Source organism: Telopea speciosissima, chromosome 4, assembly GCF_018873765.1.
Source record: "Telopea speciosissima isolate NSW1024214 ecotype Mountain lineage chromosome 4, Tspe_v1, whole genome shotgun sequence".
Taxonomy (NCBI): Eukaryota; Viridiplantae; Streptophyta; class Magnoliopsida; order Proteales; family Proteaceae; genus Telopea; species Telopea speciosissima.
In genome coordinates this window covers 208,994-235,171 of record NC_057919.1, presented here as the reverse complement: position 1 = coordinate 235,171, position 26,178 = coordinate 208,994, and the positions used below count along the sequence as shown (strand labels likewise).

Sequence of the window (26,178 nt, the reverse complement as noted above, 5' to 3'; positions counted from 1 at the left end):
CTGTTGTCTCTGCCCTTCGTCCGCCGACCTTCCCCCTCGCCGCTCACTGCAGCTGCTGCCTTCGACTGCGGCACCTCACCACTAGCCTCTTCTTCTGCTGGCGCTGCCATCCACCATGACTCCCTGTTGCGCCTCTCCACCGGCCTCCTCTTTTGTCGGCACTGCCACCCACCGTGACTCCCTATCGCCGCGCCTCTACGCCCAGATTTATAAGATTCACCAACAAGTTCGCGCTACTACTCAAAAGGAGCTCTCCCTCACTGCCTACTACACTGCCCTGACTTCTCTTTGGCAGCAGCTGGACTTCTATCACCTTGTTCCCATGGTTCCTCTTGATGATGCTGGTACTTTCTAGAAGGAAAGGAAGATGGAACGGGTGTATGATTTTTTGATGGGCCTCAATCCTGAGTACGATCAAGTTTGAGTGCAGATCATATTACCTGGGACCCGGGCTGTCCTCTAAGCTTTTATTAGAAATCTGAACAAATAATAAAGAATACAGGGGGGGACATTCCACCTTACCCGAACCCACGACTCCAAGAGGACACACCACTCAAGACAGCCTTACCAACCCTTACAAACGCTTGAAACCACAACCACTATCCTCTCAGGACAGGCAAACCTGCCTTGTCCTCGCGAAGGATTCCGAGAAGGCCTCCCAAAGGCAGGCTCCCAGGTTGAAAGCTTGCTGAAATTTCCGTATCACAAGAGAGATTGGCCAGCCAGTCCGCTGCCCTGTTGCTCTCGCGGAAGGCAAAGGACACATGAGCCCGCGTGGAAGCAACTAAATCTTCAGTCTCCTTGAAAATGTACCATCCTTCCCACATCCTGCACCTCCTCAGGTTAACCACCCTAACCGTAGTCTCTGAATCCGAATTAACCACCACATCCATTAGGTCCATCGTCTTGCACAGTTTCAACCCATCCCTCAGCGCCCTCAATTCCGCCAACGAGTTAGTGCACGGGCCATAAAAGTTAGAGAAAGCAGCCAGAACTTCCCCATATCGATCCCTGATGATCCCTCCCCCGCCGCCCATACTAGGGTTACCGCGACACGCTCCATCCACATTTAGCTTCACCGAGGCAAAGGGGGGGCACCAATAAACAGGAATAGGACGTTTCCCCCTAGGGGATGGAGCCGCCAAACCAAAGCACTGAAGAAGCAAACCATCCCTCACCGAACCGTGAGCACCTACCTTGGCAGGCGGGGGTAATTCCTTCACCCACAACTTGATACGATCAATTATGCAGCTAGCTGTCCGTCTCTTTTCCTCGTGCCTTCTGTTGTTTCTTTCCTTCCAGAGTTCCCATATGATTAGGGATGGCAGAATCCCTGTGATAAATGCACTGAGGCAGTGGCAGCCCGCTAACCCCTGCCAATTTAAGACCCGGCAAGGAGAACCATGTCAAAAATACGTGAGAAGTAACCCCAGACTTTGGACGTTGTGCCCCAAGCAACAAGGCAATGGTCCGTCATCTCACTCTGAGGTCTACCACAACAACAACAACACTTTGAAGCCAGCGGGATGCCCAGCGACATCAAGGAGTCATCAGTAGGAATCTTTCCGTTCAAGAGCTGCTAGGAGAAGAAACCCACTTTCACCGGGAGAGTACTGTTCCAGATCCACTTTGCATAGGTTACCGTTGGGATCCCACATCGTACCTCATTCCAAACAGCCTTGGTATAGAACAAGCCATTACTTGATCGGGTCCAAACTAAGCAGTCCTCACTATCTGATAGGAAGAAGGCGCTTGACGCAATACGTTCTCTAATTGCACCTGAATCAATGTTGTCCAGGACATCCTGCCTCCAGGACCCATCTTCACAAATGGCATCCCTAACCCGCAACCCCAAGTCAACCAGAAGCCCATTGTCCACAGTGTCTATCAACGGGCCCAAACTGGTCCAGTTATCCAGCCAGAAGAGAATGTTACCTGCCCCCCAGTAACCATCTGGAGTTATTCAACAGCAGGTCCTTGTAAGCCAGCGTGTCCCTCCGGGACTTCAAACCAGCCCCAGACGACTCTGATAAAGCGACATGCTGATTCTTAAAAAATTTGGCTTTAAAGAAATCACTCCACAGGGATCTCTCCGCCAGAATTCTCCACAGCCCCTTGAGCCTGAGGGAGAGGCCTATGTCCTCCAGCAACCTAATCCCCAACCCACCCTCCTCGAGCGGCCTGCAGACCTTATGCTAACCAACCCAGTGCTTCCATTTTCCCCACTCAGAACTGCCCCACAGGAAATCAGCAAAGACACCATAGATTCTCCGAGTGACCGCTTTAGGCGGGACCAACGTAGCCAGGACATGTATAGGGATGGAGGAGAGCACATGTTTTAAAAGGGTGATCCTGCCGCCTGCGGATAGTAACCTACCCTGCCAGTCTGCAACTTTGCATCTAATCATTTCCACCAACCCATCAAACAAACAAATCTTCAGCCTTCCCGAGTGGAGTGGAGCACCCAAGTAGGTGATAGGCAGGGACTTCCGCAGGAACCCTGTTATTTCCTTTACCATGCGGACCCTAGCTGGAACCGCCCTGTCGCTCAGCACAAAACAGCTCTTTTGTCTATTGATAAGCTGCCCCGAGAAACCTTCATATCTGCTGAGAAACCCCATGATTTGCTTGAGTAAGCCCTTCAGCGCCCTAGAGAAGATAATAGTATCATCTGCAAAAAGGCTATGAGAAACCCCTGGGCACCCTCTCAGCAGCTTGAAAAAAGACGCATGCCCTTCTGCAAAGAGATTTTTAATGCCCCTGCTGAGAACCTCCTCTGCAAGGATAAAGAGAGCTGGGGATAGAGGATCCCCTTGCCTCACACCTCTAGTAGACTTGAAGAAGCCCGCCTATCTGGCCCCCCAGTACTGTAGAGAACCAACAGTTAATCACCATCTTCTTGATTAAGCTGATCCAGCCATCGCTAAAACCAAAGCTAGAGAGAACCTGCCAAAGAAACTCCCATTCCAGCCGATCATAGGCTTTTGCCATGTCAAGCTTTAGTAACACATTGCCACCCCTAGTTTTCCTGTTGATGTCTTGGGCCACTTCTTGGACCAAGGAGATATTGTCATGTATGCTTCTACCCTGCACAAAAGCCCCTTGCTCCTCCGCCACTAACGAAGGGAGGATACCTGCCAGCCTGGATGCAAAGATCTTGGCAATAATTTTATAAGCAAAATTGCATAGACTAATTGGCCGAAGATCAAACATTACCTCAGGGTTCTCCTTTTTAGGAATGAGCACCAAGTTGGCGGAAGTAAAGCTCCTGGGTAGCTCCCCTCCATCAAAAAAATCTTGGACTGCTGCCCAAACATCCTTACCCACCACGTCCCAGCATGACGTGAAGAAATACCCTGAAAAGCCATCAGGGCCTGGTGTACTATCACAAGACAGCGAGAAGACTGCCCCTTTGACCTCTTCCATTGAAGGTAGCACGAGAAGAACTGTATTATCAGCATCCGAAACGACCCTGGGGATCAGAGATAGCAGGCCCTCGTCCACCAGGCAGCCCTGAGAGGAAAAAATATCAAAGAAATGCCGCACCGCCTCTGCCTGAACCCCCTCTGGGTCCGTAATCCAAACACCATCACCCCCTCTAATTCTCTGTATATTGGCCTGTCTCCTTCTAATGTTAACCATAGAGTAGAAAAACTTGGTGTTTCGATCCCCCTCCTTTAGCCAAGTCACCCTGGATTTTTACCTCCAGAAAATTTCCTCTTGCAACAGCATCTCTTGCAAGCCTTCCCTGGCAGTCAACAAGGTATCCCTGGACTCCTCCGAGGCCTGCTGATCAAAATCAGTTTCAGTCCTACCCACCGCGTCCTCCGCATCCCTAACCTTCTGATGAATATTGCCATAGACCTCCTTGTTCCACCTTCGCAGCGCACTGCGGAGTAACTTGAGCTTCATGAACAAAATAAAGAGGGGCAAGCCAGACACCGACAAAGCCCACTGTTCCTCAACAAAGACATGAAAATCAAGGTGCCTAAGCCACATCTGCTGAAATTTGAAACTAGAGAAAGTGTGCTGTTCAGAAGCCAAAAAGGCTAGACCAATGGGCACATGATCTGAACAAGTCTTGTTGAGGTGGGAGACTGTGCACCTGGGGAAAGCAGTAATCCAAGCAGTACTAACCAGGAACCGATCCAGCCTGGCCATAACTCTTCCCGCACCTGACTGGTTATTAGACCAGGTGAACATGTTACCAACATAACCCGCATCTACTAGGCCAGCCCTACTCACAAAAGACCCAAACTCCTACACAGAAAGCGGACAAGCCGGTCTTCCACCCATCTTTTCCAACGGGGACACCACTGCATTGAAGTCTCCTCCCACTGCCCAAGGGAGAGATGCTCCGAGAGAACAGCTCAAGCCTCTCCCATAACTCCCTTCGCTCCATGGCTAAACACCGACCATGGACAAAGGTAAGAAGAAAAGTCCCTCCGTTGGAATCTTCACAATCAACAGTGATATACTGATCATGTTCCTCCACCACTCTGACCTTCAGCGAGGCCCTCCAAAAGACCCAAAGTCTGCCCGTTAAATGTAGAGAATCCAGCCCAATTCTTCGCAGTACCATACGTGCTTTCGTCACCTAAGCTTTTAGGTTCAGCCACAGCTACAATGTCAACCTTGTGCAAACTCACTAAAGTTTTCAACCGCCTGATCATGGGCTTATTACCAACTCCCCGGGCGTTCCAATAAATACAACTCATGAGGAACTATTGCGTGGGGCAACTGTCGATCGCATCGATCTCATCACTCGCCTTTGGACTCCCTCCCTGGCCTGTCGACCTTGCCGTACTTTCTTAATTTTCTTCCTGTTATACATATGTGCCGCACCTATGAAAGCAGTTTTTGGGTGCACACGGCTTCTAGCACGACGCCCTGCAGGTACAGGGGGCAACTCCAGCCTCTCTAAAGTGTTGCGGACCCTCCCTTCCAATGTAGCATTGAAGGCTCTCAAGCTTTCAACTACCTCCTGCCGCTCCAGCTGATGGTCAGCCAAGCCCGTGGCAAAACCATCGTCCTTAGAGCCTAAGGGCAGAGCTCCAATAACAAAATAAGGTTGATGTCGACCACAATCCGGCTGCGATCACACCCCTAATAACTCACCGCCTGAGTCCAGACAGTTGTCGGCAGCCCTCAGCTCCAACACAGACAAAATTAGGCCGTTCAAACCACCGTCGTCCTCCGTGGCCTCATCGGTATCAGCGACAGGGCCCACCTCTACCTCCACTTGCCGTTGAGTTACATTCAACTCAGTCACGGGAGGTTGTTCTTCCCTCCTGCAATCAACCTCCCTGGCCTCAACAGCTTCACCACGTGTAACCTCACCCTCCTCCACAGTTAGGAAAATTCCATCTGCTACTGTTGCGGGCATTTCCTTGCTTACCAAAATCTGTCCAAACTCCTTCGCAACCAAACCCTCAGCAGAACGGTAAGAGAGCAGGCCTCTTCCACCGGACAAGCCCAAGCCGTCAACCACCGGTTGATTAGCAACTGGCCTCCACCGCCCTTCCCTCCGGCGAGGAGGAGGATCACCTGTAACCCCTGCGCCTCGTGGGATGAAGACGCCATCCCTGTTTCTGACTCCAGACCCACCCTGCTCCGCCACTGGTGCAGCGCCAGTGCCATCGATGGCTGCACCCTCCATAGGGCCCCAAGTTGACGTCCTCCGAGAGGCTTTCCTGCAAGTCTCGTGCTTGTGCCCAATCTTCGAACACCCTTCACAATAGTCAGGTCTGCTTTCATAAACTACTTTCTGATAGAACCCCGAAGCCCCACAGCCAATCCAAATTTTTGAAGGCAGCGAGGCACGCAAGTCTACCTCCACCCACACCCTTGCAGCCACAGTCGTCGTGCAGTTTGTTGTTGCTCCATCGACTCTAAGGACTTTTCCAATTGCTCCAGCAATCGAAATCAGGAAGTTACCTTGGTACAGATTAACCGGAAGCCCCGGCAAAGAAACCCATAGCGGCGCCAACGGAGACTCCCAACCAGAGACGAACTCAGAACCATCGCATAAATTGAAAGAGATAACCCTGAATGTACAGCTGAGCCTTCAACCAAACCTTGACAAAATCCGCCTGTACAGGAAACCGATGCAAGACGTGCCTTGGATCCAAGGTCGAAACGATTACATCTCCTTGCAGGAACAGCGCCTTCTGAAGAGGTTCCTTGATTTGGAAGAGACTAGGCTTCCCATAGCTGCACTTGGCCACGAGTGAAGTCGCGAAAGTCCTCTCTGAAGCTTCAAGTTCTTCCTTTGAAAAGAAAATTGCAGCATGCCGAAAAAACGACGCAGGTTGTTTAATATCCACCTTGACAGATGGCAGCGCCAAAGTCTTCGCCACCACTGAGGCGAATGACGATGTCCCACTCGCAGGCATCCCAAGGGGGAGAGGGGGATCAGGGGGGTGTGCCTCCCTAGGAGGGAGGACCGTCATAGCAATCGCACGAGGGAGAAGCCCAAACCTGTGCCACCAGAGCCAAACCTACACACCCTCAGAAAACGATTTTTATTTTTTCATCGCATTCCCTTCTCTCCTTTAGGCTTAAAATTTGGTCCAATCTGAAGAACATCGCTGGACGGTTATGATGCCTACTATTGTTCCTGTTCGGTCTGCATTACTCCCATCACACACATGAAACTTGTTGGAAGCTCCATGGGCATCCCAAGGGCAAGCGCAACCCTAAACCAAGCAACTCTCGTTCCCAGACCAATCTCTTTGATGCTTCAGACATTGTCACTGCTCCTGCTACCCCGACTCCTTTCTCTATGGATCAAATGGCTGCCATCCAAAAATTGGTGTCACAACTGACTACTAGCTCTTCTCATTCTCCCGTCTCCAACCTTGCTGATGCAGGTCCAAGCATGAGAAAGAAGAAGAAGCCTTGACTTGGCTGTTTCGTTGGAGCCTTTCTTTTTTTTCTATACTTAGTTTTTTTTTTAGCTCTTAAATTGAACCGGTCCAACCACTGGTCCAATTTAAGTGACTCTTTCTTATTGGTTGTTTTTGTTTTATTTCTATTGGCTCTTAGAGCATCTTTTGTATTTGTTTTTAGTCTCCCCTCCACGATTTTAAGAGGGTTGAGTTATATTGTGACTAGGACTATAACTAGGATTCAGATCTGGGATTCCTAATCCAGATCTGAATATCTGTAAGGCCCTTTGGCCCCTTTTATTACTATAAATACACCTATCATGGGCAGGCTCCCCCACTATTTTCTGCATTAAAAAATCTCCCGTTTCAAGCTGTGCTTGCTGCCATCGAGCTGCTGCCTCTACTCCTCTATGAGTTTTGCATCCTTGTGGATCTCAAGGTGGTGAAGGGTAGGTGGACTCCTGCGACTCCTTGCATTATGAAGATCGGGAGGTTTTATCAAGTCTTCAAGCTGCTGCCATTATTCCTGCATTACAGTAAGTTCAAACCTGCAAGTTATTTTAAAGTCTTCTTCCACCTAGCCATTACCCTTCCCTTAGACCTAACCCACATCCCCTTCCATTCATCAAACCCTAAACTTCATTAAACCTGCAACTCCTACCTCAACTAGGACTCCCTTATAATTCCAGATTTAGCCCTCACCCTCAAACCCTACTTCCAGCCCACATTCCCCACATCACTCCCCACACTCGACCTTAACCCTATCCTATAGTATCCACTCTAACCCCTCCATCCCCTCACTCCATTAAACCCTAAAATCTGCAACCCAATTCTGCCCAACTGCAGAATTTTAAAACCCCTCCAAACCCTAACATTTTTATATCATTAAGACCTCCTAAACCTGCATATTAAAACCCTATAAACCCCATTATCATTACTCAACCCTAACCCTAAATTTTGCCCTAATTAGCCAAATCTGTCCCATTCGGCCAACCCTATTCCCCTGGTTCCTAGTGGGACTTGTCCTACCTAGGACTACATTAAATTGGTATCAAAGCCATGGAAGAACATGGCAACCCTGTTGTTGATCCAACACTACCACCCCCACCTGATCCCATGGCTGCAATCATGGATATGCTCCATAAGATCAGTGATCGGTTACAGATTGTAGAACAAAGGCAAGTTGTGCCTCTTGTCAACAACCCTCTATATGTAGAGGAAGATAGATTCCAAGTGCATTCTGAAGTACACGGAACTCTGGGAAGGGATGAATATCGTAGAGATCATCCCAGACGTCACAAGGACCACAGAGATCAGTCCAGACACGACAGGGATTACAGGGACCGACGTAGATCTGACAGAGATGACTACAGAGAAGATAGGGACAGAACTACTGAAGCACCTCGAAGACCTAACTTTGAGGAATACATGAAAGCCTACTTCACTAGAGATGAAGCTACTAACAGGAGGTACGATACACAGAAGGTCAAGCTAGAGCTAAAAGAGTATAATGGGCATGGTGATCCACAGGTGTTCTATGACTGGCTTGCTGCCCTAGATGATTATTTTGACTAGTATGACTTGCTTGAAGATCGAAAGATGAGATTGGCATGTACCAAACTGATTGACCCTGCTCGAGAATGGTGGCGAAAGACAGAGAGAGACTTGGAGCGCGTAGGTGATGCACCTACTAACTGGGAGGACACGAAGTATGACTTGAAAGAGAAATACTTGCCTAGACATTACAAAGCTCAGATGCAAGATCAACTCAACTCCCTTCGGCAAGGGACTATGACTATATCCGAGTATATGCAGAAGTTCGATGCTCTTTGTTCTCGTACTGATACCAGAGAGAGCGCTACTCAGATGTTATCTCAATTTTGGCTGGGATCCTAGTTAGCAAATTCGGATTCGGGAATTATTCGGGAGAAGAATTATTCGGAATAATGCGGTTCGTAATTTTAAAGATTCGGTCAAAAGAGCGGTAAAAAAAACAGACTAAATAAAATTCAGGTTCGGATTCGGATTTGGGAATTATTCGTTTACAAAAATAAAATTCGGACAAAAAATTCGGACATTATTTTTAATAATTTGTATTAAGTATTAACTGTTTTAAATCAATTATCATGTGTGCATAAAATGTAAGTAATATAAAAATTAGAATACAATTTGGACAGAATATTAACCATTTAAATGAATTTGACAAAAGTCTATAAGTTCCATAGATCCCCACTAATTGATTCATAGCCAAGTTCAACCTTAGCCCGGTCCAAAGTTGAAACATCAAGAGTCAATCACATATATTGTTTTGAATAGGCTAGAAACATCCACATTGAGACAAATTAACAAACAGATTGTGAATAGAAAGAGTGTAAGAAAGAACATACAATACGCCATTGACATTCTATTATTTCTCAGACTATACTATTCTGTTTTATAATTCATGAGAAGTGACTAGAGAGTAGACCCTCTTCATAGAATGTCCCAAACAAAGCTAAGAAGTCTAATCCACCGCAAGGATAGTGGGGAGGGGGCCACCCTCTCATGCTCTCAATTGCATTGCCCCAATGGCACCTGCATTCATTATGGCTTCATTGCTTTAATCAATCATAATTTTTTTTTTTTAAAATACTTTCTGGTGGCTTTAGTCTTAGGTTAAAACAAACAAGGTGTTTGAAAGTTACAAACAAGGACTGATGGTTTTTGCACATTTACAGGAATGCACGAATGCAGGAGAGAATGTTGTAGCATGTCTTAAGAGAAAGTGCAAGACGATCAGAGCAAGTGGTGCTTCTATGAGGTTTATTTACAAGAAAACCCCGTAGAAGTACTCTTGAAGTTTGAAGTCTGAACGTTAAAATTGAAGGAGAAACTTGACGATTGTGTTCCAAAAAGAACAAAAAGCTTGACGCAAGCTTGGAGTCTTGGACTACAGGCAAGTGGTAACAGAAATAAAATAAAAAAAACAGAGTAATCGCTAACCTGAATACCTGATCGCAGATCTCCAAAGTCCAAATTTGGGGTTTCAAGTTCCAAGTCGCACCACTTCCAAGTTCCAATTTCCACAATGCTCTTGCTGTCTACAACTGTAGGCCACCTCTAAATCTTCAATCCCCTTACCTCTATCATATTTGAAGTTGGGAGAACACAGAAGAAAAGTCTGAAAATCAGTGAATCCGTGGCTCTGGCTCTTCATTCTTCACTCTTCAGTCTTCACTCTTCACTCACCAAGTCACCATAGACGATGCAGTTCCTAATCTTGTGATTCTTGTCTGCAAGTGCTACGCTACAATCCACATAGAGCATTGAGACTTGACTCTTGAGAGAGGCAGAGGCGACAATGAGTTTGGGTCTTTGGGATTTTGGGAGAATGGAGAAGAAGGGTGAAAATCATATGAGTGACAGGGTTTGAGTGAAACAGTGAAACCCTATCTCCCAAACCCTTTTTACCCTCAATAATAAAAATTCGAATTATTCGGGTTTAATTCGCATTCAGCCGAATTTAACGCGACTTTTCAAAAAATTCCAATAAGGCGTGAATTTTACCGCTTCTTTGGACCCAGTTCGGATTCAGACGAATAATTCGTAAAATTCGGTTCAGCCGAATTATTCGCGAATTATTCACCGAATTAAACAACTAGGGCTGGGATTGAGATCTGATATTATTAGAGCTATTGGAGTTGCGGATGTTCTGGACATCAAGGATTGTTTTGAGAAAGCCCTGAAGGCTGAAGACCTATTGAACACCACTAGAAGGTTTGGTTCCACTGCTGTCGACACCAGGAAACCTTTTCCAGCATCCAAACCAACTAATGGCTACAATAGAGGTAACAACATCACTGCTGGTTCTACACGGACAGCCCCCTATACTGGCAGCTCTTCTCGTGTGGACAAGGGCAAAGCCCCAATGACCACCAGTGAACCAAACACATGTTATCGCTGCAATGAAAGGGGACATTATGCTAAGGACTGCCCACAAAAACAGAGACCGATTCATGTAGCTGAAAAAGAAGAGAACCCTGATGATTTTGATGAACAGGGTATTTATGCATTACCCCCTGATGATGATGATGATGGGGCTGCTTACTTTGATGACCTGGGTGATGACTTTGAAGATACTCGAGGTGTACATGTAGTAGCACGTATATTGAGTGCTGAAACTAAGGGTGAAAATTGGCGACGTAGTTGCATCTTCTATACTCGATTGCGAGCAGGCGAGCGCACTGCCAAGATAATTGTTGATAGTGGCAGTTGTGTTAATGTTGTTTCTGAAGACCTTGTGAAGAAGGCAAATCTGAAATTTGAAAAGCATCCAATACCATACAAAGTCTCCTTATTGAATGGGAATAAGCTTGATGTGAACAAGAGGTGCTATGTTCCCTTACAAGCCCACAAATATTCAGAGGAAATTTGGTGTGATATCATCCCGATGAGAATGACTGATGTGCTATTAAGGAGACCATGGCTATACGACAACGATGTTGCCCTCCTAGGAAGAAAAAACCTGTGTGTGTTTCAACATAAGGGAGAGCAGCTCAAGCGGTACCCCCTTAATTTGCTTGAAAACGTAACCGCCGTGTCATGCGCACCAATCAGAAGGGGACAGAATCTGGAAGTTATTTGTTAGCTGTCCCACAAAGAGAGTTTGAACAAACCAGCCATGATACAGGCTTGGTTCTTGCCATGGTGACTCAAGAGGTTGCTGCCCAATCCGAAGTGAAGTTTACACAGCCCATCAAGGAGTTATTGCAGGATTTTTCGGATGTAGTGCCAAAAGAACTGCCCAACAAGGTACCCCCACTGAGGGACATTCAACATGCCATCGATTTGGTACCTGGTGCTATGTTACCAAATCTGCCCCCCTACAGGATGAGTCCCTCTGAGCATGGAGAACTTAATAAACAAGTTGGAGAGCTTCTCAAGAAGGGGTTTATTGAAGAAAGCATAAGCCCTTGTGCTGTTCCAGCCTTGTTGACACCAAAGAAGGATGGTTCGTGGCGCATGTGTGTGGACAGCAGAGCTGTCAACAAGATTACCATCAAGTATAGGTTCCCAATTCCTAGGCTTGATGACATGCTAGATATGCTGTCCGGTTCTAAGATCTTTTCCAAGATCGATCTTCGAAGTGGATACCATCAGATTCGCATCCGGCCTGGAGACGAATGGAAGACAGCCTTCAAGACCAAAGATGGATTGTTCGAGTGGAAGGTCATGCCCTTTGGCCTGAAGAATGCACCTAGCACATTCATGAGAGTCATGACACAGGTACTTCGTCCTTTCATCGGTAAATTTCTCGTTGTTTATTTTGATGATATTTTAGTGTACAGCAAGCATCCAAATGAACATATAGACCACCTCAAACAAGTTCTAAGAGTACTCCGGCAAGAGAAGCTGTTTATCAACTTAAAGAAGTGTTCCTTCATGCTGCCCAAGGTTGTTTTCCTTGGTTTTATAATCTCTTCAAAGGGTGTTAAAGCTGATCCGGAAAAGGTCCGAAGCATTGTTGAATGGCCTACTCCAAAAACATTCACTGAAGTATGAAGCTTCCACGGTTTGGCTTCCTTTTACAGGCAATTCATTTGCAATTTCAGTGCCATCATGGCACCCATAACTGAATGCACCAAGCAGAACAAGGGTCAGTTCGAATGGACAACAGCAGCTCACAAAGCCTTCCAGGTGATTAAGAAGAAGATGACTGAAGCTCCAGTGCTGCGCCTGCCCAATTTTGACCATATTTTCGAAGTTGCTACTGATGCTTCCCATGTTGGTCGAGGCAGATTTCTTATGTAGAATGGGCATCCCATTGCCTTCTACAGTGAAAAACTTAATGATGCCAAGACTCGGTACTCTACCTATGACATAGAACTTTATGTTGTTGTTTAGGTCTTGCGACATTGGAGACATTATCTTATTGGCAAAGAATTCGTCCTGTACACTGATCATGAGGCACTCAAGCGCCTTCACTCACAGAAGTCCATTAGCAACAAACATGCTAAATGGGTTGCATATCCACAGGATTTCAATTTTGCCCTCAAATATCAGTCAAGAAAGGAGAATACAGTGGCTGATGCACTGAGTAGAAAAGTCCGGACTTTGAACACTTTTTCAGCCCATGCACTTAGCATCGAGCAGATCAGAGAAGAGTATGCTAGTGACAAGGACTTTCAAGTCCTATATGCTGATTTGAAGCAGGGTGGACAGCACCCTAAGTATTCATTACATGATGGTTACCTGTTGTTAGGAACCCGGCTTTGCATTCCCGACTCGTCCTTACAGCACCATATTATCAGGGAGTTACATGGAGGAGGCTTAGGAGGACACTTCGGGAAAGATAAAACCATCTTGCAGGTGACTAATCGGTACTATTGGCCTCACTTGGCCAAAGATGTAGAGCATGTAATCCGGAGGTGTCGAGTTTGCCAGCTAGCTAAAGGCACCAAGCAAAACACAGGCCTCTATTCACCACTGCTGATCCCTCACCAGCCCTGGGTTGATCTCAGTATGGATTTCGTACTTGGGCTACCCCCTACCAAAGAAAGATTTGACTCCATCATGGTGGTAGTTGACAGATTCACCAAGATGTCACTTCATTTCTTGTCGCAGAACACTTGATGCTTCCCACATTGCCAAACTGTTCTTCAAGGAGATTGTTCGCATCCATGGGTTACCCAGTACCATCGTATCCGATCGTGATGTGAAATTTATGAGTTACTTCTGGAAGACTCTATGGCTGCAGACAAACACCAAGCTTTTGTTCTCTACCGTATTCCACCCCCAGACTGACGGGCAGACAGAAGTAGTCAACAGGAGCCTTGGTAACTTGCTGCGGTGTTTGGTCCGAGATTATGAGAAGACATGGCCCTCTATCCTTGACATTGCTGAGTTCGCATACAACAGTTCCATGAACAAGACCACCAGTCGTACTCCTTTCGAGATTCTCCTTAGGATACAACCCCACCGTCCGATTGATCTCATCCCCTTACCCCCTCAAGCTCGGGTAAGTGTTGAAGCAGATGAATTCCTCCGCCATATCACCGAAGTGCACGCGGATGTTCGACGCAAGATAGCACTCAGTACTGATCACTACAAGTCCACTGTTGAAGCATCGCCGGTTCGTAGAGTTCAAGCCTGGAGACATGGTCATGGTACGGGTGAATCTAGAGAGACCAACCGGGTATCAACAGTAAACTCCATCCAAAGAAGATGGGTCCATACAAGGTGCTGAAACGTATTGGGCTCAATGCCTATGTTCTAGAGTTGCCTGCTGATATGGGCATCAACAATGTTTTTAACGTGGCTGATCTATACTTGTACACAGGGCATCATTCAGATGATGGTGATTCAGAGCACATGTTGCGGCTGCCCCAACTGAGGCCGCCTATGGAAGATGTGATTGAAGAGGTTCTGGACGATATGCACAAGACAACTCGTCAAGGCGCCGGTTACCACTCTTTCCTTGTCAAATGGAAAGGTCGCCCACGCCAGGACAGCACTTGGATCCATGTAGATGACTTCAAGAAGCTTGATCCGGAGTTATATGATCGCTACATGGCATTCACCCATTCATCGGAGATGAATGTTTCTAAGCCGGGGAGAGCTGATGCAAGTCCAAGCATGAGAAAGAAGAAGAAGCCTTGACTTGGCTGTTTCGTTGGAGCCTTTCTTTTTTTTCTATACTTAGTGTTTTTTTTTAGCTCTTAAATTGAACCGGTCCAACCACTGGTCCAATTTAAGTGACTCTTTCTTATTGGTTGTTTTTGTTTTATTTCTATTGGCTCTTAGAGCATCTTTTGTATTTCTTTTTAAAACTTTGTTTTTAGTCTCCCCTCCATGATTTTAAGAGGGTTGAGTTATATTGTGACTAGGACTATAACTAGGACTCAGATCTGGGATTCCTAATCCAGATCTGAATATCTGTGAGGCCCTTTGGCCCCTTTTATTACTATAAATACACCTATCGTGGGCAGGCTCTCCCACTATTTTCTGCATTAAAAAATCTCCTGTTTCAAGCTGTGCTTGCTGCCATCGAGCTGCTGCCTCTGCTCCTCTGTGAGTTTTGCATCCTTGTGGATCTCAAGGTGGTGAAGGGTAGGTGGACTCCTGCGACTCCTTGCATTGTGAAGATCGGGAGGTTTTATCAAGTCTTCAAGCTGCTGCCATTATTCCTGCATTACAGTAAGTTCAAACCTGCAAGTTATTTTAAAGTCTTCTTCCACCTAGCCATTACCCTTCCCTTAGACCTAACCCACATCCCCTTCCATCCATCAAACCCTAAACTTCATTAAACCTGCAACTCCTACCTCAACTAGGACTCCCTTATAATTCCAGATTTAGCCCTCACCCTCAAACCCTACTTCCAGCCCACATTCCCCACATCACTCCCCACACTCGACCTTAACCCTAGCCTATAGTATCCACTCTAACCCCTCCATCCCCTCACTCCATTAAACCCTAAACCCTGCAACCCGATTCTGTCCAACTGCAGAATTTTAAAACCCCTCCAAACCCTAACATCTTTATATCATTAAGACCTCCTAAACCTGCATATTAAAACCCTATAAACCCCATTATCATTACTCAACCCTAACCCTAAATTTTGCCCTAATTAGCCAAATCTGTCCCATTCGGCCAACCCTATACATAACCCTATTCCCCTGGTTCCTAGTGGGACTTGTCCTACCTAGGACTACATTACTTGCCCAGTCAGGTACATTTCATGTTTCCTCTCCGAGTCCTTTGTGGTTAATTGACTCTTGGGAGTCTTGGGCTACTGATCACATGACTAGTAACTCAAAGGTATTGCGTACCTACTCTCTGTGCTTTGGATGGGATAAGGTATCTGTTGCCAATGGGTCTATGTCCTCCATCTCGGGTAAAGGTTCAGTGGCTTGCAATTCTCATCTTTCTCTTTCCTCTGCTTTGCATGTCCCCAAGTTACATGCTTATCTACTATCTATTTATCATTTAACTAGTAAGTTAAATTGTTCTGTTCACTTTTTTTCCACTCATTGTTTGTTTCAGGATCTGGTGAAGGGTGCAACGATTGGGTATGGTCAGGTGCGTGATGGTCTTTATTACTTGGATTCTACGCCAACTGCTCCAACTCCCTCATCTGCGCATACCCTCCGTTCTGATAGTGCACTGACCCAACTTCTTCACTGGCACCGTTGCTTGGGACATCCCTCTTTTCATAATTTACGTTCTATGTTTCCATAGTTAAACATTGTGGTTTGAAACAACTTAATTGAGAGATATGCGAATTTCTAAGCACACTCGAAACTCTTATTTTATTAGTGATAGTTATAGTAATGTTCCTTTTCCATTATTCATTCTGATATTTGAGGCCCTCTAGGACCATTGATCGTAATGGTTTCCGGTGGTTCATTACTTTTATTGACCATTGCACACGCCTCACATGGGTTTATATTCTCCACCATAAATCTGATGCATTTTCTTGTTTTCAATCTTTTCATGCTATGCTTCGTACTCAATTTAATGCTACTGTCAGGGTCCTACGCAGTGATAATGGCACTGAATATCTTGACCATGCCTTTCAACAATACCTTTCTTCCCATGACATTCTCTCCCAAACTTCCTGTGTTAAAACACCCGAACAAAACGGCATCCCAAAAGGAATAATCAGCATCTCCTGGATGTAACCCGTGCGTTGATGTTTTACCACTGGTGTCCCAAAGACATACTGGGGAGATACTGTCCTTACTGCCGCCTACCTCATCAATCGACTTCCCTCCAGTGTCCTTCACTTTAAGACACCTCTATCCTTTCTTCCTAACCCTACTATTGCCACTTCTCTTCCTCCAAAAATTTGGGGTATGTTTGTTTTGCCCATAACTCGTCCCCTTCTCGGTCTATGTTGGATCCCCGTGTTATTCGGTGTATTTTCCTTGGTTACTCGGCTTCTCAAAATGGTTATAAGTGTTATCACCCTCCTCACCGTCTCTACATAATCATGGATGTCACCTTCCATAAGTCGGAACCCTATTTCACGACACCTCTTCAGGGGGAGAGTCTTGAGGAAGAGCCTATGTGTCTTGTTCCTTCTATGGTTATTGACAATTTTCCGATGACTGATGTTAGTGATATTACAGTTCATGGGAGCCCACAATTAACAGTGACAATGAGAAAGTGACTGATCCTGCCCCCTTGGAAGTACTAACTTACATTCAGAATCAATCTAAGAACAAGGAGACCATGAAAGACCAATCATTACCCACTATGGTGCCTCCTTCCGATTCGCCCTCTCCATCGGTGTAATGTCTCTCCTATTTCTGATAATATACTTGATTCAGATAATTCCTTACTTAATGATCGTCCCATTGCCATTAGAAAAAGTGTTCACTCTTACACACAACACCCTATCTCTCATTTTGTATCTTATGAGTCTTTATCACCTTCCCATCTTGCCTTTGTTTCCTCCTTGTCTTCTGTGTCTATTCCACATGATTGGAAGGAAGCCATTAAACCATGATAGAAGAAATGCAAGCATTAGACAAGAATGGCACATGGGAACTTGTCCCTCGTCCAAAAGGGGGGAAAATTAGTTGCATGCAAATGGGTGTTTACAGTAGAGCAAAAGGCAGATGGTACCATTGAGCGGTACAAGGCTCGTCTGGTTGCTAAGGGATTTACCCAAACCTACAGGATAGACTACCAAGAAACCTTTGCACCTATGGCAAAAATGAACTCAAGTAAGAGCTTTACTGTCTTGTGCTGCCAATCTGGGGTGGAACCTGCAACAACCAGATGTAAAGAATGCCTTCTTAAATGGAGAGTTTAAAGAAGTCTATAAGGATTTGCCTCCTGGATTTGATTCCACCTCCAGGGTTGGCCGAGTATGCAGGTTACAGAAGTCCCTTTATGGACTCAAACAAACCCCTAGGGCTTGGTTAGGCCGGTTTCTAAAAGCCATGAAAAAGTTGGGTATCAGCAAAGCCAAGCTGATCTTACACTGTTTGTGAAACGGAGTGGTTCTCAAAGCACAGATCTTATTGTGTATATAGATGACACCGTGATCATTGCGAACAATGATACTGAGATCTCTCACCTAAAAAACCTTTTGGCCACTGAGTTTAAAACCAAAGATCTAGGACCTCTTCGGTATTTTCTTGGGATTGAAGTTGCAAGATCCGACAAAGGGATTTTTATTTCCTAATGAAAATATGTCCTAGACCTCCTTAGTGAAATAGGCATGCTTGGTTGTAAGCCTGCGGATTCCCCTATTGAGGTTAACCATCACCTATGAAGTTTCGAGGGTGATCCAGTTAACGGAGAGCAGTACCAGAGACTTGTTGGTCGGTTGATCTACCTGTCCCATACCAGACCTGACATCGCCTATGTTGTGGGCATTGTTAGCCGGTTTCTTCATGACCCCAGGAAATCCCACCTTGATGCAGTGCACCGAATTTTGAGGTACCTAAAGTCTACCCTTGGGAAAGGGATTCTCTTCTCCAACAATCGGAACCTGAGGCTGGAGGCTTTTACTGATGTCGATTGGGCTGGATCCATTGATGATAGGAGGTCTACCTCTGACTATTGTTCATTCCTTGGAGGCAATCTGGTCACATGGCGCAATAAGAAACAGTCCATTGTATAACGATCTAGTGCAAAGGCGGAGTATCATGCTATGACCCAGGGCATTTGTGAACTGATGTGGCTTAAAGGGTTGTTGAGTGATTTAGGTGTTACTTCTGAAGCTCCCATGCGTCTCTACTGAGCCAACAAAGCTGCCATCAGCATTGCCCATAACTCAGTTCAGCATGACAGGATAAAGCATATTGAGATCGATCGACACTTCATCAAAGTAAAGCTTGAGCAAAGCCTTATCTGTATTCCTTTTTGTCAGTTTTAATCAGCTGGCTGATATGTTCACAAAGGGTCAAATTGTAAAGTGTTTCATCCACAGATCTCCAAGTTGGGCATATATAATATATTTGCACCAACTTGAGGGGGAGTGTTGAGATCCATGGGATTAGCATATTATCACTTTACATTAGGGTTTTATATTATTTTTCGTTTTTCCCCTTTTACCCTCTTGGGTTGTAATCTCATTATAAATAAAGAGAACCTATCATTAATGACAAGTCAAATCATTCTCTCAACTCTAATTCCAAACTTTCTCACATGCTTCCTATTTCTTGACATGTGTACAGGATGATTTGGCATAATGACCGTTTGATAGATATGGAATCCCTTGGATACGGCACATGTCAAATTTGCTAGCCCATCTCAACCATTTATATGAGGTTTTTCCTCTTGTCTTTTAATGATCGCAATCATTCAAATAATCCATCTTTCTAGACTATTTTCAAAGTCTTATAAGCTGACATGAAGAAATTAAATACTTTGTAATTTAACACATGCCTAGGTGCTATTTAGACGATTAAGGGTACCTATAGGAACCCCGTTACCTAAAACAAATATAATTTTTAAAATAGTTAACTTAAATTCCAAGGACCAGGTACAAAGAGGAATACCCCTATCCACCTACATTATTAGACAATATAAGAGAAATTCATGCTAAAATATTAGTTAGCTAGAAAAAGTAGAAGAAAATGCAACTATCCACAAATGTAAGAGTCAAATGCACCGATGATCAGGTACAGAGAGGAATAGCCCTATTCACATACATTATTAGACAATATAGGAGAAACTCATGCTCAAATTTAATTAGCCAAAAATATTAAAAGAAAATGCAACCATCCACAAATGTAAGATCAAATGCACCGGTCTCCGTGCATTTAAGGTCCATCCAAAGATTATAGATAAGAAACCTACTGTCACCATAGCATCCTGCCACCTCCCAGAATTGCAAAGACAGCACGCCAGTTCATAATAGACACTAGCTGTTCCAACGACTCCTCTTTGCTCCATGTCCTTTACTGCTTCTATTGCTTCACCAACTTTACCTTCTTCCCAAAAGGTTCTCACAAGAACTGCAAGGTATGAATCAAAACAAAAGTAGACAACCAAAGATCAACTAAGTTGCCAACTTACCATGAAAGATCGGCAGCCATGAAGGGGGGACGGGGGAAGAGAATACTATTTACTACCTCTATATGTGAGGGCTTTTGGAGCTTCCCCACTTCTTTTCATTTTCTCAAAGAAGTTGTGGACATGCTCATACTTCCCCGATTGCAGCATTACCTTCCAACAAGCACCTCCTGTAAGACTTCAATACCAATATAATTTGAGGATAGATCACATCTTATAGGAATATGCTATGTCATTTAGAACAACTAGGTGAAGATGAGACAGTGGCTTATGATGTACTCAAGGAATGATAAATCCACCACAAGATGATCAACAGCAACTTACATGGGTACATAATATAACATTATATACACTATAATACATGTTTTTCATAAAGTAATATCCAGGGCAGAACCAATAACTATGAGCAGAAATCAAGGGTTCAGAACTTGGTATGTATGATATGGGACACACTTTATGCCACCTTCATTTGGGTGGCAAACTATGAAAGTAAATCAGTAACAAATCATACATCAGCATCACTAGGACTAACTGAAGATGTTCCAAGAAGCAAAAATTTTTTTTATTATTATTCACCCAAAAATTATTAACTTGGTTTCAGAGTTAGCAAAGACAAACTGACAACCAGAAACATTTGCTGGCATGTCAAAGGTGATTATCCATACATCTATATTCTCCGATTCATGAATTTTACCACAAGGGTAATGGCACAGGTTGGCAACGGAGGGGGAGAAGAATTCCTTATTGAGGAGATGAAATAGATTTTTAGAGTAACACCACTTCCCCAGTTATTACAAATCTGAAGGACTGGATTAATTTGTGCTTTGTATCCCATGTGGGTGAGAATTTGGATAATCCCTCCAATCAACATGTATCCAGACCTTGCAAAGGGCAGTAGGTAGGCCCAATTGCGTCCCACAGAACCCCCCCCCCACCCCTACACACACACACACAAAAAAAAAAAAAAAAACAAAAAGAAGCACAGCTTCAATTTTGAATCTTGAACTATACACTGCATGATTGTTACCTGAAACATTTGTACCTAATTCCTCTTTTCAGCAACATTGATCTTGTTACAATTGTTGATTGTACCACAGAAATAATTAAGCATGCTAATAATCAAGACCAATGGAACTCACTATATCAAGGGTCAAATACATAATAACAAAGCTTATTCTAGTCGTCTTGTTACAACAGAACAGAAAACCTTAGAGAACCTATCCAAGGATTACCTCCATTGCAAGCCCATAAGTTGCTCCATTAGGTTTTAAACCACTTCCCCTCATTTGCTCCAGTACCCAAAATACTCCTTTCCACTGATGTGATGGGACACAAGCATTTAATACCTACAACCATTTAGAAGATTTCAAGGAGTTACTTGTGCAGAACTAATAAACTGGAATAGAGAAGGGCTACTGGCGAAACAAGGCTTGCTTACAGCATTGTATACAACCAAATCAGGCTTCAAGCTTGGATCCCAGTTCTTACGGCGCATATTTTTAGTTTTCCTGGAAGGCTTCTGCCTCATGCACTCGATAACACTCAGCAGTTCTTTTACAAGACCAGCTTGACCAAGTGAAACTGCAATGCTGTGGTATGCAGGCATATCAGGATAGATCTGGCTGTCTTCCTGAATGATTGTTCCAGTTGGAACCAACAAAATTTAAATTACAGATATAATAAATAAATAAATAAGCTAAAGGAGAAATTTAACTCTATCAATATAAAATAAGAAAAGCTCTCAGTTATTACACGCATCAGATTAAAAATACGAAGAGCTTCACTAGTTCTCCTTGCCTTCCCAAGAACTGCCAAGAGTTTTGTGAATACAAACCTACACGAGCATTAGGGTCATTAACAGCATCTTCCAACACTATTAAAATTCTCTAAAGCAAATCGTGAAAAATACAAATGAAGCTTGTTAGATGAATGAAGGGAAATTATATTAGGTGTACCTCGATAAGATACACCAGTTAGGAAACACTAATCAAAACCAGAGTACTCACACACAATAATCCTGTTAGTAACTCATTAGAGCCAAAAAACTATAACACTTGGCACAGAGTTGACATAGAAAGTGAACCAATGGCTAAATGACCCAAAGCTGAACCAGTAGTAGCTGAAACCAATGGTGTAAACTGCAAATTAGGAGATATTACATAAAGAAGAATGGGACACAATTCAATGTGCAATGATATACCTCAATGGCCTCACTGGAAGAAAAGCTTACCATCCATCAAGAACAAGAAGAATCTCAATAACTGCACAGGGTCTATAATATTTAGAGATATCTAAAGTAAAAGGATACAGTGAGAGAAGGACAACGTTAATCATGTTTATAATCCAAGGCTAAACAGCACAAAGAGGGATGAGAAGCGATAAGTATACATGGCAACAAAGTATTCTATTAAAAGAAATTTTAACCTCATAGTTAGAAAATAAAGGAAGAATTCTTCCTCCTTATTGGCTGAAATTTCAGAAATAATACAGAGCAAGAGTATAAAAAGATCTCAGAAGAAACAGAGAAAAGTTTGTAAGTGAAACTTTGCAAAGAAACTACCTGCTCTTACGATATTTGTTATCCTTACGGTTATACACCCATTCCACAACAGATAAAGCATGTTTCCAACTGCCAACAGCCCCAAGTCCTTCAACAATGTGAAGCAGATGGCGTTCAGTAAACTGCAACCCCGACTGGCTCATCAACTTAGAAAATTTCCAGTCCCGCATACTAAGATCTGTGGAACTTAACCTATATGATAAACCCATTATCAGACAAGATCAAACATTCGACGTAGACTACAAGTATTACTTGTGCCGCGCTCTATCAACCAAAAAAAAACTATTTAAAATTATTAAGAGAGAAAATATGAAGGTAGGGAAAGCATGGAATATCACCAACAAAAAGAAAAGCAATTTCTAGGAAGACCTAACAATAATGCATGATTGGGAGAGAGGGAGAGAGAGGGAGAGAGAGAGACAGAGAGGGGGGGGAGGGGGGGGCTAGACATTTGCCTTTCTTTCGTTTGGTTAAAAGTGAAGCGGGAAATATTCGTCTTTTCAGCAGAGACTCAAACGACAAGGAAAATGAACATACTCTCAAGTCTCAACCATTGATCGCGTAGCAGAAAATAAAACTATTCATGCTTAAATAAAATAAAGAAGAGGTTATCGAAACCAGTGATAAACAATAACAACCTGTCCACGAGGAACCGAATCGCATCCGCTTCTCCCCCTCGACGTTTTGCGGGTAAGCGCCTATCCTGCTCGAATTCGGAACGACATGCTTCCTCGATATCGTCATCCAAAAGCCAGCGAAGACTCGAACGGTTCCGGTGGGAAAGAATTTGGCGGAGTTCCTCCAAATGCTCCGCCTTAATCTTCTCTCCGCTGTACTCCTTGCTCGAACTCACAAGCTCTCTGAGAGCAGCCCTCGCCGAGCTCTCCCAAGGCAACCCAACCATCGGAACTGCGGTTTTATCTCCGGCTCTTGGCTTGACTTTGAAGTAGTGGTTGATGGTTTTGTATTCGCGAGCTATGTCTTGGAAATGAGCTTCTTCGGCAATGAACTGCCTCTGAGATTCAGAGAGGGGATTCTCGATTCCAAGGGCTTTATTCTTGTCGGCGATGCTCTTGGACTGTCGGGTAGATTTCTGGATTTCTTTCTTGCGCAAGGTGTGGACGATCTTGGGAGTAGGGAAAACGCCCATCCGAAGGAGCTTCCGCTTGATCTTCTCTGTGTCTGGTTCAAACGATGAGGTGGGAATTCGCGTAGGGGCCCCAGTCAAAGCCTCCATGGTTGCTTGAGCAGTTGAGCCCAAAAGACTCTTCCCTCTTCCCTCTTCCCTCTTCCCTCTGCACTCTTCACAGCTAGTAAAATTAAATACTCAACCGTATACCCTGTTCCTTCCACAGTTCCACTGCAACTGTTCAATACCTGTGTGGTAGTACGCCGGTGAGGTGTTGGCTGGCTATTTATGGATTAGAATTTTTTAGATTGTAGACAGAGAGTGATTACAGTCACCCGGTGGAGAAAATGTATCTAGGGGTATCAGTGTAATAATCTGCACGAGAATGGATAAGATTAACTGAAATGAAATAAGATTAAGCAACTGAAACTAACTAGAATTAGGGTCGGCGCTCTCTGTGGAGGAGCGTGGCCCTGCGGCACACCTACATATATCCCATTTGCAAATTTTCAATCTTTAATTAAAAGGTAAATTACCGATCACCCCTGGTTTTCAATCGAAACTCAGACCGCCCCTTGATTTTTGAAAAAACTCATTCGTCCCCCTCTATAGTAACGGTGTTATCTTAAGTCAAACCTAAAAATGAAATGTCACATTTACCCTTAACCCATTCACCCTTTAAACAAATAAAACAAAATTTTCATTTTACCATTTGAGCACCCATTCCTCTGCTAGGGCATTCTCCTGCTACGGTAAGTGTCTCTTCCATCTTTTTCTTCTCCGTCTTGTGCTCCGTTTGCTCCTCTGCTACGGCATTTCTCTTCCATTTTCTTCTCCTCTTGCTGCTCTACTATTGCTGCGATACTCTCAAGTAAGCCCCTTCTTCTGGTAACCCCTTCTACCCCCTTCTTTTTCCCGTTGCTGCTCTGGTACTGAAACCCCTTCTTTTGGTAACCCCTACTGAAACCCCCTTCTTCTTCTCTTGCTTCTCTGCTTCTGTAACCCCATTCTTCTTCCCTTCTAACCCCTTCTTCTCCTCTTGCTGCTCTGTTACTGTCACCCCCTTCTTCTTCCCTTGCTGCTCTACTACATCATGACATAGAACCTGCACTTCCTTGTTTCTCAGGAAAGATTTCAACTGATTTGGTTGAGCAAGACTCAAAAAGGCAAGACTTTCAGGAAAGACCAATAGTCCTTGAGGAACACAGAGAATATCACTCTGTTCTTTACAACCTTTTTTTTAATTTCTCTTATTCTTCATCTCGATCTGTGTTCTTCTCTTTCTGAACGTTTCCGGATTTACAGTTTACTTTAGAAGATTTTCCGGATTTATTTAAAGGGATTATTATTTCTCTCTAAGTTTCTATAAATTCATCTTCTCTACCCAATGTCCATCTCCACTCCCCCTAAAAACTACTAACTTGATTAAAAAAAGAGCAAATTACTTAGACCTCCCCTAGTCTTTCTGACAATTCAGGGAACCTCCCCTGCCCTTCTGACAACTACTCAAACCTCCCCTGCTTTTCAATCTTGGTTTCACTTAGTCCCTGTCCGTTAGTATTTTAACGTCAGCTAACGGATAAATTTGAAAAACCTAAGAAATCTGATAATTATACCTATTTTCCATTTAGGAAATTACCCTAGTACCCTTTCCCTTTCCCCTTCTTCTTCTTCCTCCAGCAAACTCACCTGCTCGCTGCTCCCACCCCTGTGCAACCCCATCCACAAAAGAATAGTAATCGACACCCCTGCGCCACTCTATACTGGTCTAGAGATCGCGAAGAGTAGAGCTGGAAGAAGATCTGATGGCATTGACAACAGCTGTGGAGGTGTAGATTAGTACATCCCACTGGCGATATTGAGATTTTCAGGAACGGAGAAGAAACAAAAATCACCGGAGTTGCAAGAACCACTGGTAGCCATGACAACATAAGCGAATCGAAGAAGGAGAATAGCAACGGCAAACAAAAGCATTCTAACCAGTATGTTTTTCAAGGGGCTTGATGTTCCGGTCGTAGGCTCCATGATTGCGCGAGAGACTCTTTCTTTCCTTGAGAAAAACAAAATAAGAAGATACAAAAAAACAAATCCCTTAATATAATTCTTTACAAATTATTGGCCTTCCCATACATCAAAACTGTCTATTTAAAGGGTAAACAAAAACACATCTCCAGTTAGCACAAATATCTGCACTGTACATAAATTCTTTACAAGTAGAAGCCTAGGCTGCGAATCCCTTAATTTTTTTTAATCAATCTACATGTTGTTTCCACATAACTATTGTTTTAATATCCTCATGAGCCACAGGCTCCATGTAATGGTTGCAGGAAAGCAAACCCATAATTTTCTGCTCTATTAACTTAATCCTAATTCTTTGGCACTACAAAACCTCGAACAAACCTGGCAATTTTTTTGAATTAAGCAAAGCTCTTAAGCTAACAGGCAGTGTAGAAGGAGGTGTGGAACAATCCCTACAAGGGTCTGAAATAAAGAAATCATTGATATCAGAATTAGGATGTGATCAACAGAGGCAGACCGGATTTAAAAAAGAAGGGAAATCCTATTTTTTTGTCGACATCCACCTGGGC

General features: G+C 44.1%; 1 protein-coding gene across 2 annotated transcripts in view; it reads right to left on the bottom strand.

Annotated features, from left to right (window-relative positions):
- The window catches only part of LOC122658534 (pentatricopeptide repeat-containing protein At5g67570, chloroplastic), a 39,734-nt gene extending 15,996 nt beyond the window's left edge, over positions 1 to 23,738 (bottom strand). For both annotated transcript variants that reach the window (XM_043853540.1, XM_043853541.1), the window contains exons 1-7: positions 23,100 to 23,738; positions 22,462 to 22,653; positions 21,654 to 21,735; positions 21,340 to 21,531; positions 21,134 to 21,247; positions 19,961 to 20,054; positions 19,686 to 19,843 (exon numbers count right to left, since the gene is read on the bottom strand). In XM_043853540.1, coding sequence (XP_043709475.1) covers positions 19,686 to 19,843; positions 19,961 to 20,054; positions 21,134 to 21,247; positions 21,340 to 21,531; positions 21,654 to 21,735; positions 22,462 to 22,653; positions 23,100 to 23,698 — 1,431 coding nt within the window. In that variant the 5' untranslated portion in view covers positions 23,699 to 23,738. The remainder of the gene's footprint in view (positions 1 to 19,685; positions 19,844 to 19,960; positions 20,055 to 21,133; positions 21,248 to 21,339; positions 21,532 to 21,653; positions 21,736 to 22,461; positions 22,654 to 23,099) is intronic.
- Between the last annotated feature and the right edge of the window lie 2,440 nt (positions 23,739 to 26,178).